The sequence below is a fragment of the Salvelinus sp. IW2-2015 genome, linkage group LG20 (genome assembly GCF_002910315.2).
Source record: "Salvelinus sp. IW2-2015 linkage group LG20, ASM291031v2, whole genome shotgun sequence".
In the NCBI taxonomy this organism is placed as follows: Eukaryota; Metazoa; Chordata; class Actinopteri; order Salmoniformes; family Salmonidae; genus Salvelinus; species Salvelinus sp. IW2-2015.
The window spans coordinates 62,054,389-62,066,909 of record NC_036860.1 but is presented as its reverse complement, the minus strand read 5'-3'; the positions used below and the strand labels follow the sequence as shown (position 1 = coordinate 62,066,909).

Genomic DNA, 12,521 nt, shown 5'->3' with positions numbered 1-12,521 from the left:
ACGCGTTTGATAGGTTGCCACAACTACATTATGATGTTTTAACAACTATAACGACTGAAAACATGACCGGAGAAATATTCCTGGTTAGAAAACGATTTGGAACGAGACAGGTCCGATGGCCTTCTCACGCTTGAGCGCACATTGAGAAAGAGGGGTCTCTGTACATTTTTGTCATTTATAATGGTTGTGAACGTCCCATCGATTCATTGAAAACGTGATGACGTACAGACACCCAGAGGAAGACGTAGGCAGTGTCGGTTCCTTCATAGCATTCACTGTGGCCTTATAAACAGACCCAGATCAGAGGTAAAAATTTCTGAAATTGAACCCTGTCATGAAAAGTGCTGTAGAAATTGTTCTGTACCACTCAGAGACAAAATTTCAACTCCTAATAGAACTATAGACTGTTTCTATCCAATTAACATATAATATGCATATTGTACGATCAAGAATTGAGTACGAGAGGCAGTTTAATTTGGAAATGTAAAAAAAAAAATATATGCTAACAGCTCCTCATATTGACAAAAGGTTAAGAACCAGTGTATCTTTCATTTGCCATACAACAAGTATTTTTATGTAAAGTTAATGATGAGTTCTTTGGTCAGATTAGGTGAGTGTCAAAAATAGCTCCGGACATTCTGGTGAATCGATGCTACATATTCACAATGTATAACACAGTTTGCAGCTCTAAATATGCACATTTTCGAACAAACATAAGTGTATTGTATAACCTGATGTTATAAGACTGTCATCTGATGAAGTTGGTCAAGGTTAGTGATTAATTTTATATCTTTTACTGGTTTTTGCGAATGCTATCTATGCGGTGAATAAATGCGGTTGTGCGGGTGATTCCCTGATCCACTCTACGCAGACGACACCATTCTGTATACATCTGGCCCTTCTTTGGACACTGTGTTAAGTAACCTCCAAACGAGCTTTAATGCCATATAAGACTCCTTCCGTGGCCTCCAACTGCTCTTAAAGGCTAGGAAAACCAAATGCATGCTTTTCAACCGTTCGCTGCCCGCACGCCCGCCCGACTAGCATCACTACTCTGGACGGTTCTGACTTAGAATATGTGGACAACTACAAATAGCTAGGTGTCTGGCTAGACTGTAAACTCTCCTTCCAGACTCATATTAAACATCTCCAATCCAAAATTAAATCTAGAATCGCCTTCCTATTTGGCAACAAAGCCTCCTTCACTCAAGCCGCCAAACATACCCTCGTAAAACTGACTATCCTACCTATCCTCGACTTCGGCGATGTCATTTACAAAATAGCTTCAAATACTCTACTCAGCAAACTGGATGCAGTCTATCACAGTGCCATCTGTTTTGTCACCAAAGCCCCTTATACCACCCACCACTGCAACTGTATGCTCTAGTCGGCTGCCCTCGCTATATGTTCGTCGCCAGACCCACTGGCTCCAGGTCATCAATAAGTCTATGCTAGGTAAAGCTCCGTCTTATCTCAGCTCACTGTTCACGATAACAACACCCACCCGTAGCACGCGCTCCAGCAGGACAGTTATTGTCTATGTGTAGTTGCATGTCAGCACTCTTGTAATTTAGCTTCACGTTCGTTTTGTTATTTTTGCTAGTTTGTTTAGTGTTCTTCATCTATTAAAGAAGAATGTATTCTTATCACGCTGCGCCTTGGTCTCTTCCTTACGACGAACGTGACAGAATAACCCACCATAAAAGGACCAAGCAGCGTGATAAAGAGGAGTGGACATCATGGACGGGAGAAAAAATGAGTGGAGGACATCCTTTACCTGGGACGAGGTAATGGCAGGGACAAGACCTTGCCATGGAAGCAGGTGGAAACAGCGCAGGAGGAATACCGGAGAATAGAGGAACGGCGACGATATGAGGGTACACGGCTAGCACGGAAGCCCGAGAGGCAGCCCCAATAAAAAAAATTGGGGGGCACTACCTGAGTCAGGTAGGAGACCTGAGCCAACTCCACGTGCTTACCGTGGGGAGCGTGTAACTGGTCAGGCACTGTGTTATGCAGAGATGCGCACGGTGTCTCCAGTTCGCATTCTTAGCCCGGTGCGCTCTATTCCAGCTCCTCGCATTTGCCGGGCTAGAATGGGCATCCAGCCAGGACATATTGAGCACAGCTCTATGTTCTGGATCTCCAATGCGTCTCCACGGTCCACAGTATCCTGTTACCCCTCCTTGCACTCCCCTGAGGTGCGTGTCTCAGCCCGGTACACCAGTTCCGGCACCACGCACCAGGCTCCAGTCGCCTCCAGGGTCCAGTACGTCCTGTTCCTCCTCCCCGCACATGCCCTGAGGTGCGAGTCCCCAGCCGGTACCACCAGTTCCGCACACGCACCAGGCTCCAGTCGCCTCCAGGGTCCAGTACGCCTGTTCCTGCTCCTCGCACTCGCCCTGAGGTGCATGTCCTCAGCCTGGTACAACAGTTCGGCACCACGCACAGGCCTACAGTGCGCCTCGGCAGTCCAGAGCGTCCGGAGACAGTACCCGTCAGAGCGTCCGGCGACAGACCAGTCCAGTGCTCCGGCGACAGTACCCGTCCAGGCGTCCGGCGACAGTACCAGTCCAGAGCGTCCGCGACAGTACCAGTCAGAGCGTCCGGCGACAGTACCAGTCCAGAGCGTCCGGCGACAGTACCCAGTCCAGAGCGTCCGGCGACAGTACCAGTCCAGAGCGTCCGGCGACAGTACAGTCCGAGCGTCCGGCGACAGTACCAGTCCAGAGCGTCCGGCGACAGTACCCAGTCCAGAGCGTCCGGCGACAGTACCAGTCCAGAGCGTCGGCCCGAGAGCCACAGTCCGGAACCCCCTACGGCGGGTCACAGTCCGGAACCTCCAGAGACGGGCCACAGTCCGGGCCTCCAGCGACGATCCCAGTCCGGAGCCTCCAGCGACGATCCCCAGTCCGGAGCCTCTAGCGACGGTCCAGCCGCGGGTCTCCAACGACGTCCCAGGCCGGGTCTCCGGCGATGATCCACAGTCCAGAGCCTCCGGCGATGAGCCACGGTTCAGCTCAACAAAGGCGGAGGGACCAGTGTAAAGATGGGGGCGGCGTCTAGAACCAGAGCCGCCACCGAGGGTAGATGCCCACCCGGACCCTCCCCTATAAGTTCAGGTTTGCGGTCGGGAGTCCGCACCATTGGGGGGGGGGGGTACTGTCACGCCCTGACCTTAGTTTTCTATGTTTTATGTATTATTTTGGTCAGGTCAGGGTGTGACGAGGGTGGGTCTGCTTGTTTTGTCCTGTCTAGGGGTTTTGGTTAGTCTAGGCATATTGTAGGTCTATGGTGGCCTGAATTGGTTCCCAATCAGAGACATGTTTATCGTTGTCTCTGATTGTGGATCTATTTAGGTTGCCATTCCCATTTAGGTTTGTGGGTTATTGTCTATGTGTAGTTGCATGTCAGCACTCTTGTGTAATTTAGCTTCACGTTCATTTTGTTATTTTTGCTAGTTTGTTTGGTGTTCTCATCTATTAAAGAAGAATGTATTCTTATCACGCCTTGGTCTCCTCCTTACGACGAACGTGACATCTTCGGCTTGCAAGCCTCCCCTTTTTCCTCCAAACATAACGATGGTTATTATGGCCAAACAGTTCTATTTTTTGTTTCATCAGACCAGAGGAAATTTTCTCCAAAAAGTATGATCTTTGTCCCCATGTGCAGTTGCAAACTGTAGTCTGGCTTTTTTGTGGTGGTTTTAGAGCAGTGGCTTCTTCCTTGCTGAGCGGCCTTTCAGGTTATGTCGATTTAGGATCTGTGTCACTGTGGATATAGATACTTTTGTACCTGTTTCCTCCAGCATCTTCACAAGTTCCTTTGCTGTTGTTCTGGGATTGATTTGCACTTTTCACACAAGTACATTCATATCTAGGAGACAGAACGCATCTCCCTCCTGAGCGGTATGCCGGCTGCGAGGTCCCATGGTGTTTATACTTGCGTACTATTGTTTGTACAGATGAACGTGGTACATTCAGGTGTTTGGAAATTGCTCCCAAGGATGAATGAGACTTGTGGAGGACTACAATTCTTTTTCTGAAGTCTTGGCTGATTTCTTTTGCTTTTCCATGATGTCAAGCAAAGAGGCACTGAGTTTGAAGGTAGGCCTTGAAATACATCCACAGGTACACCTCCAATTGACTCAAATGATGTCAATTAGCCTATCAGAAGCTTCTAAAGCCATGACATCATTTTCTGCAAAGTRAACTTAGTGTATGTAAACTTTTGACCCACTGGAAATATTGTGATACGGTGAATTATAAGTGAAATAATCTGTCTGTAAACAATTGTTGGAAAAATTACTTGTCATGCACAAAGTAGATGTCCTAACCAACTTGCCAGAACTATAGTTTATTAACAAGAAATTTGTGGAGTGGTTGAAAAATGAGTTTTAATGACTCCAACCTAAGTGTATGTAAACTTTCGACTTCTGAGTCCATGATATGGCATGGAGTTGAAAAGACATAACACAAGTTTTCTCACCGCAGGTTATGTTCAATATTATCAAAGGCTGCACTGAAATCGAACAGTACAGCTCCCAAAATCGTATTATTATCAATTTCTTTCAGCCAAGCATCAGTCATTTGTGTCAGTGCAGTACATGTTGAGTGCCCTTCTCTATAAGCATGCTGGAAGTCTGTTGTTAATTTGTTTCCAGAGAAGTAGCATTGTATTTGGTCAAACACTAATTTACCCAACAATTTGCTAATAGCTGGCAGCAAGATGATAGGTCTGCTGTTAGAACCAATAAAGGCCGTTTTACCACTCTTGGGTAGCGTCATGACTTTGGCTTCCTTCCAGGCCTGAGGACAAAGACWTTCCTCTAGGCTCAGATTAAAGATATGACAGATAGGAGTGGCTATAGAGTCCTCTACCATCCTCAGTAGCTTTCCATCTAAGTTGTCAATGCCAGGAGGTTTGTCATTATTGATCGATAACAATATTTTTCCACCTGTCCACCTAACCTTACAAAATTCTAACTTGCAATGCTTTTCTTTCATTATTAGTTTTTTTATTCATGAGTAGAATGGCTCACTGTTCGATGTTGGCATTTCCTGCCTGAGTTTGCCCATTTTGCCAATGAAGTAACCATTACAATAATTGGCTCTATCAAATGGTTTTTTGATGAATAAGCCATCTGATTCGATGAAAGATGGAGTTCAATTTATCTTTCTGCCCATAATTTAATTTAAAGTACTCCAAAGTTTTTTTTCCATCATTCATTATATCATTGATCTTGGCTTCATAATACAGTTTCTTCTTCTTTTTGTTGAGTTTAGTTACATCATTTCTCAATTTGCAGTAAGTTAGACAGTCAGATGTGCAGCCYGACTTATTAGCCACTCCTTTTGCCCCATCTCTTTCAACCATGCAGTTTTAAAATTCCTCATCAATCCATGGAGCCTTAACAGTTCAAACAGTCAGTTTCTTAACAGGTGCTTGCTCCTTATTAATCACATCAGACAACCAAGTATGTTTAACGTCATCCACATAAGAGTCATAGCAAAACCATTAAATTCAAACCAGAAACCAACCCCCCCCCCCCACTCTTTTTCTTCCTTGTCCTCCAGAGTCTCGGCTGACTTCAAACCTGGGACATCGGTCCATACACATTCAAGGAGCCGTATGAGCTGAACAGGAACACCAGCACCCAGTCCTCCTCCATTTACTCTGACCTCAAGCTACAGGGAGAGAACGTGTCATTCAGCTTCCGTAGCCTCCAGAGCCAGCGCTGCTCCCTATGTCAACTCCTACTATAGAGAGTACGCTGTGCTGCTCTGAATGAATGGTAAGAGGCGGAGTGATTTCAAAATCCAACCGTGTGCTATATATTTATTACTACATTTGAACGGTTTATATACAATGACTGTACGTGAGAGCGAGAGGGGGTGGGGTGTTGGGGAGAGAGAGGGAAGAGATAGAGGGGTGGGGTGAGGGAAGAGGTTTGGGAGAGGGAGAGTGGGAGAGGGTTGGGAGAGAGAGCGAGAGAGGAGAGAGAGGGGTGGCCTGAAGAGGGTTGGGAGAGAGGGGGGAGATAGAAAGAGGGGGGATGGGGAAGAGGAGAGCATGGTTGGAAAAAGCTGCTGATGGCAGGTCCTCATCTCGCTGCTCATTTTCCTCCACTAGCAGATTCATTTAGATTAATTTGAGTCTCCAAGTCAAATCAAATCAAAATCTAATTTTATGTCACATACACATGGTTAGCAGATGTTAATGCGAGTGTAGCGAAATTCTTGTGCTTCTAGTTCCGACAATGCAGTAATAAACACGAGTAATCTAACCTAACAATTCCACAACTACTACCTTATACACACAAGTGTAAAGGGATAAAGAATATTACATAAAGATACATAAATGAGTGATGGTACAGAACGGCATAGGCAAGATGCAGTAGATGGATAGAGTACAGTATAACATATGAGATGAGTAATGTAGGTATATAAACATATGGCATAGTTTAAAGTGGCTAGTGATACATGTATTACATAAGATGGCAAGATGCAGTAGATGATATAGAGTACAGTATATACATATACATATGAGATGAGTAATGTAGGGTATGTAAACATTATTTTAAGTGGCATTGTTTAAAGTGGCTAGTGATATATTTTTACATAAATTTCCATAATTCCATTATTAAAGTGGCTGGAGTTGAGTCGGTATGTTGGCAGCAGCCACTAAATGTTAGTGGTGGCTGTTAACAGTCTGATGCCTTGAGATAGAAGCTGTTTTCAGTCTCTCTGTCCCTGCTTTGATGCACCTGTACTGACCTCGCCTTCTGGAGATAGCGGGGTGAATAGGCAGTGTCTCGGGTGGTTGTTGTCCTTGATGATCTTTATGGCCTTCCTGTGACATCGGGTGGTGTAGGTGTCCTGGGAGGGCAGGTAGTTTGCCCCGGTGATGCGTTGTGCAGACCTCACTACCCTCTGGAGAGCCTTACGGTTGTGGGCGGAGCAGTTGCCGTACCAGGCGGTGATACAGCCCGACAGGATGCTCTCGATTGTGCATCTATAGAAGTTTGTAAGTGCTTTTGGTGACAAGCCGAATTTCTTCAGCCTCCTGAGGTTGAAGAGGCGCTGCTGAGCCTTCTTCACAACGCTGTCTGTGTGGGTGGACCAATTCAGTTTTGTCCATGATGTGTACGCCGAGGAACTTAAAACGTACTACCCTCTCCACTCACCCGTCGATGTGGATAGGGGGTGCTCCCTCTGCTGTTTCCTGAAGTCCCACCATCATCTCCTCTGTTTTGTTGACGTTAGATGTGAGGTTATTTCTCTGACACACACTCCGAGGGCCCTCACCTCCTCCCTGATGGCCGTCTCGTCGTTGTTGGTAATCAAGCCTACCACTGTAGTGTCGTCTGCATAACTTATGATTGAGTTGGAGGCGTGCGTGGCCACGCAGTCCGTGAATGAACAGGGAGTACAGGGAGGGCTCAGAACGCACCCTTGTGGGGCCCCAGTGTTGAGGATGGGGTGGAATAGTTGTTACCTACCCTCACCACCTGGGGGCGGCCCGTCAGGAAGTCCAGTACCCAGTTGCACAGGGCGGGGTCGGACCCAGGGTCTCGAGCTTGATGACGAGTTTGGAGGTACTATGGTATTAAATGCTGATCTGTAGTCGATGAACAGCATTCTCACATAGGTATTCCTCTTGTCCAGATGGGTTAGGCAGTGTCCAGTGTGGTTGCGAATGCGTCGTCTGTGGACCTATTGGGTCGGTAAGCAAATTGGAGTGGGTCTAGGGTGTCAGGTAGGGTGGAGGTGATATGGTCCTTGACTAGTCTCTCAAAGCACTTCATGATGACGAAGTGAGTGCTACGGGGCGGTAGTCTTTAGTCAGTTACCTTAGCTTTCTTGGGAACAGGAACAATGGTGGCCCTCTTGAAGCATGTGGGAACAGCAGACTGGATAAGATTGATTGAATATGTCCGTAAACACACCAGCAGCTGGTCTGCGCATGCTCTGAGACGCCGCTGGGAATGCCGTCGTGGCCTGCAGCCTTGCGAGGGTTAACACGTTTAAATGTTTTACTCACCTCGGCTGCAGTGAAGGGAGACCGCAGGTTTTGGTAGCGGGCCGTGTCAATGGCACTGTATTGTCCTCAAAGCGAGCAAAAAAGTTATTTCAGTCTGTCTGGGAGCAAGACATCCTGGTCCGCGACGGGGCTGGTTTTCTTTTTGTAATCCGTGATCGACTGTAGACCCTGCCACATACCTCTTGTGTCTGAGCTGTTGAATTGCGACTCTACTTTGTCTCTATACTGGCACTTAGCTTGTTTGATTGCCTTGCGGAAGGAATAACTACACTGTTTGTATTCGGTCATGTTTCCGGTCACCTTGCCCTGGTTAAAAGCAGTGGTTTGCGCTTTCAGTTTTGCGGGAATGCTGCCATCAATCCACGGTTTCTGGTTTGGGAATGTTTTAATCTTTGCTGTGGGTATTACGTCACTGATGCACTTTCTAATGAACTCGCTCACTGAATCAGCGTATTCGTCAATGTTGTTGTTGGACGCAATGCGGAACATATCCCAATCCACGTGATCGAAGCAGTCTTGAAGCGTGGAATCAGATTGGTCGGACCAGCGTTGAACAGACCTGAGCGCGGGAACTTCTTGTTTTAGTTTCTGTTTGTAGGCTGGAAGCAACAAAATGGAGTCGTGGTCAGCTTTTCCGAAAGGAGGGCGYGGGAGGGCCTTATATGCGTCGCGGAAGGTAGAATAACAATGATCCAGGGTTTTACCAGCCCTGGTAGCACAATCGATATGCTGATAGAATTTAGGGAGTTTTGTTTTCAGATTAGCCTTGTTAAAATCCCCAGCTACGATGAATGCAGCCTCAGGGTGTGTGGTTTCTAGTTTACATAGAGTCAGATAAAGTTCGTTCAGGGCCGTCGATGTGTCTGCTTGGCGGGGAATATATACGGCTGTGATTATAATCGAAGGAAATTCCCTTGGTAGATAATGCGGTCGACATTTGATTGTGAGGAATTCTAAGTCAGGTGAACAGAATGACTTGAGTTCCTGTATGTTGTTATGATCACACCACGTCTCGTTAATCATAAGGCATACCCCCCGCCCCTCTTCTTACCAGAAAGATGTTTGTTTCTGTTGGTGCGATGCGTGAAGAAACCAGCTGGCTGCACTGACTCCGTTAGCGTCTCTCGAGTGAGCCATGTTTCCGGGAAGCAAAGAACGTTACAGTGTCTGATGTCTCTCTGGAATGCTACCCTTGCTCGGATTTCATCCCTGTAGACACCAGGCTTGTCAGACACCACTGCCTCTTAATTCATCCACAGTAACATGGGTGYCATTGTCTGTTGTTCTAAGAGAGCACATGCAAGATATCTCAGTAAGAGTAAGAAAGTGCAAAATATGTCTTTCTTGATAGTAAATATAGTCAACATATCTAAATACAAAGGGACAGTTTATCAACTTGCCATGCCTCTTTTTGATTTGGATCTTCTGTTTGTTCTGTATTAGATGTGATATTAATGAGGAGAATTTGAATATAAAATGAATATATTATGCCTGGTAGCTAGGCTACTACTAGTGTCTCCAGCTACACAGTAAATTCCTTTAACCCTTGTGTGGTGTTCGGGTCTGTGGGACCCATTTTCAATGTTTACTAAAATAAAAATTACACAATTCATTATTTTTTTCATCCTGAGACTCATTGGCCTTGGCTCATTTTCTGTGAAGAACATGTAAAATAACAGATTTTCATTAAGTGCATACTGTGCACCCCCCTACACATTTATATTACGTATGTGGTGTTCAGGTGTGTGTAGGTGAAAACTACAAAAAATGAAACAAAAGTTTGCTGTGTGCCTCCTCCCTGGAGGTCTTCCTCCTCCCTGGCCCTGCTGTTTCAACATAGCACCAAGAACCTGTCTGTCTCCCTTCCTGTCTGCCGCTTTTCTCMAACTCTTTACCCTTTGTAGTGTGTGAAACTACCGAATGTCTTGCGGGAACCTGCACAATGTTATTACAATACATTATTTAAATAAATGTTTTCGATAAAAAATTCTGTATTTTCCCACACTACCCCAGCCAGGTGCAAATTYGGGGAGGGACACAAAAAATAAATAGCTTTGCATGTGTGGCTCCTTACAACAATCAATCAGTATTACAAAAAAATTTGCAGAGAGAGAAGCTAATGTCCATGTCAATTCGGAGTCTGACAGTGAGCTAGAAGAAGAGGATGAGATTGACCCTCAGCCAGCCCCAGGACCAGCCCGTCAGCAACCAGCTCATCAACAGCCTGCAGGAGGAGAAATATGGATGTCAAAAAATTGTGAAATTGAATGGTCTGCCTGCCCAAGGAGTGAGCCACCCCGCATGGCTGCCAATGTGATAAGGATGCAACCAGGGCCGACGTGGATGGCGGTTACAAATGTGCAGGACATAAAGTCCTTAAAGAAAATAATTCTGGACTGGTGTTTTTGGAGAGAAATAGAAGGAGATGGACCAAACTAATTTACATGCATACTTTGGGGTTCTTATCCTTGCTGGTGTTTTCAGATCCAATGGGGAATCCACAGAATCCCTGCGGGATGCAGAAACTGGCACAGAACTTTTCCATGCAACAATGTCTCTGGAAAACTTCCACATTATTTCCAGGATTATGAGCTTCGATAATCAAGACACCAAACCAGCTCGTCGGCAGAGAGACAAGATAGCTGTAATCAGGTCAGTGTGGGACAAGTGGGTGGACCGCCTTCCCCTGTTTTACAACCCTGGGCCCAACGTTACTGTTGATGAGCAGCTTATGCCATTTAGGGGTCGCTGCCCCTTCAGGCAGTACAAACTGTTTAAACCTGGAAAATATGGAATCAAGATCTGGGCTGCCTGTGGTGCTGCTTCCTCARATGCGTGGAACTTGCAAGTGTAGTGTTTGATATATTTTTTATTTAACCTTTATTTAACTAGGCAAGTCAGTTAAGAACAGGGACGCCAGATGTAGGAGCCCCTGAGAAGAACCAAGGGATGCAGGTTGTCCTGGACGTGACAGGGACAACCGTGGCCATAACATTACATGCAATAACTGTTTTACTTCGCACAAGCTGGGACAGGAGCTCCTCGAGGAAGCTGACGATGGTAGAAACAGTACGAAAAAACAAGTCAGAGCTCCCACCTCAGCTGTTGAATACACAACTGGCCTATCAATTCCTCTAAGTTTGTGTTCACGGCCYACACGTCTCTAGTGTCCTACATGCCAAAGAAAGGCAAAAATGTGGTACTCATGAGTACGCTGCGTACAACGCGTTTGTCAACTGGATGGTGTTGAACCCAGATTGGAACAGAGGGAAGCTCCAGAGGAGACGGCTCTTTCTTGCAAGGCATTGGTAAGACCTCAAATCCAGATGAGGCCACATATCCCAAGGACCCCAGCTTCTGCAGCCATTGTGAGGAGGATGCTGGTGCCCCATCCGCCCGACCCACAGAACCAACAACTTCAATACCGGAAGTAAGTGTGAGTGATGTTGTTGCATGTGTGTTTGTCTGACTCTCCTACCTTGGCCTGCTATGACTATATATGTGAGTGAGTGAGGGAGATGTTAGTAAAATTCCTGAACTAAGTGTTTCATCATTCTAGATTGCAACCGGTAGCAACAAGAAGAAGCGTTGCGATGTGTGTGGACCCAAGAAGAACAGGAAGACAAGGACACATGCATCAAGTGCAGGAAATACATTTGCAACACACACACAGTAAAACTCTGTCCCTCATGTGGTTTGTAGACCGGGGGCTCATTTATCATTTCCATAAAATACTGAATGTAAAATTAGTTCTTACAATTTGTTCAGTTCAAAGCAATAAACATCAATAGTGATGAAAACCATGTTTCATTTATATTTGTTTGCGATGTACATGATTTATTCCACCCGTGTCTTGATTATAATACATTTTTGTTTACAAAAATCACATTTTATCAAAAATAACGACTAGCGCTTTTATTGATAAATGTGATCTAGCAGAGGTAAATGGCAAATATTAACCATGTATGCTGTCTWTATTGCTTGTAATTGATATAAGTCAACATCTAAGTATTTTTACGTAAATTGTTATGGCTGTATTGTTTTAAAAACCCAATAATGTTGTGGGTCCATCAGACCCGCGAACATTGGGTGAATAACAAAAACATGAACACCACGCAAGGTTTAAGTAGATACTGTTAGCTACAGCATGTTCAAAAACTAACTGCAGAGGTTAAAGAAACTCAAAGTGTAGTAGGTGTTTAAGAAGTTTGATATTCTCTACTGTATAGAAGTTGCAGTAAGACTYCCTCTACATTACCATGTACTGTACTGCAGTGGAGGCTGGTGAGGGAGGGGACGGCTCACTTCATTCCAGCCATTAATATAAGCCGGCCTCCCCTCACCAGCCTKCACTGCTATGCTGTATGTCTAACGAATATGCTAATTCAGAAAGGTTGCTTCTGATACATTTTTTTTATGGTCCTGAGAAGTGTGATGGACTGCCAAGTGCGTTACCGTGCAGTGTACAGTCATCCAGT

At 45.6% G+C, this 12,521-nt stretch overlaps 1 protein-coding gene and 1 long non-coding RNA gene across 2 annotated transcripts in view; both read left to right on the top strand.

Annotated features, from left to right (window-relative positions):
• cntnap3 (contactin associated protein family member 3) overlaps nucleotides 1-12,521 on the top strand; it is a 188,607-nt gene that overhangs the window by 162,441 nt on the left and 13,645 nt on the right. The window contains 3 exon segments of the mRNA XM_070449559.1: nucleotides 5,579-5,608; nucleotides 5,611-5,731; nucleotides 5,733-5,794. Of these exon segments, the coding sequence (XP_070305660.1) occupies nucleotides 5,579-5,608; nucleotides 5,611-5,731; nucleotides 5,733-5,794 (213 nt within the window).
• Nucleotides 8,148-9,655, top strand: LOC139029482 (uncharacterized). Its single transcript, XR_011481801.1, has 2 exons — nucleotides 8,148-8,719; nucleotides 8,847-9,655. It is a non-coding gene; the product is annotated as an uncharacterized lncRNA (long non-coding RNA).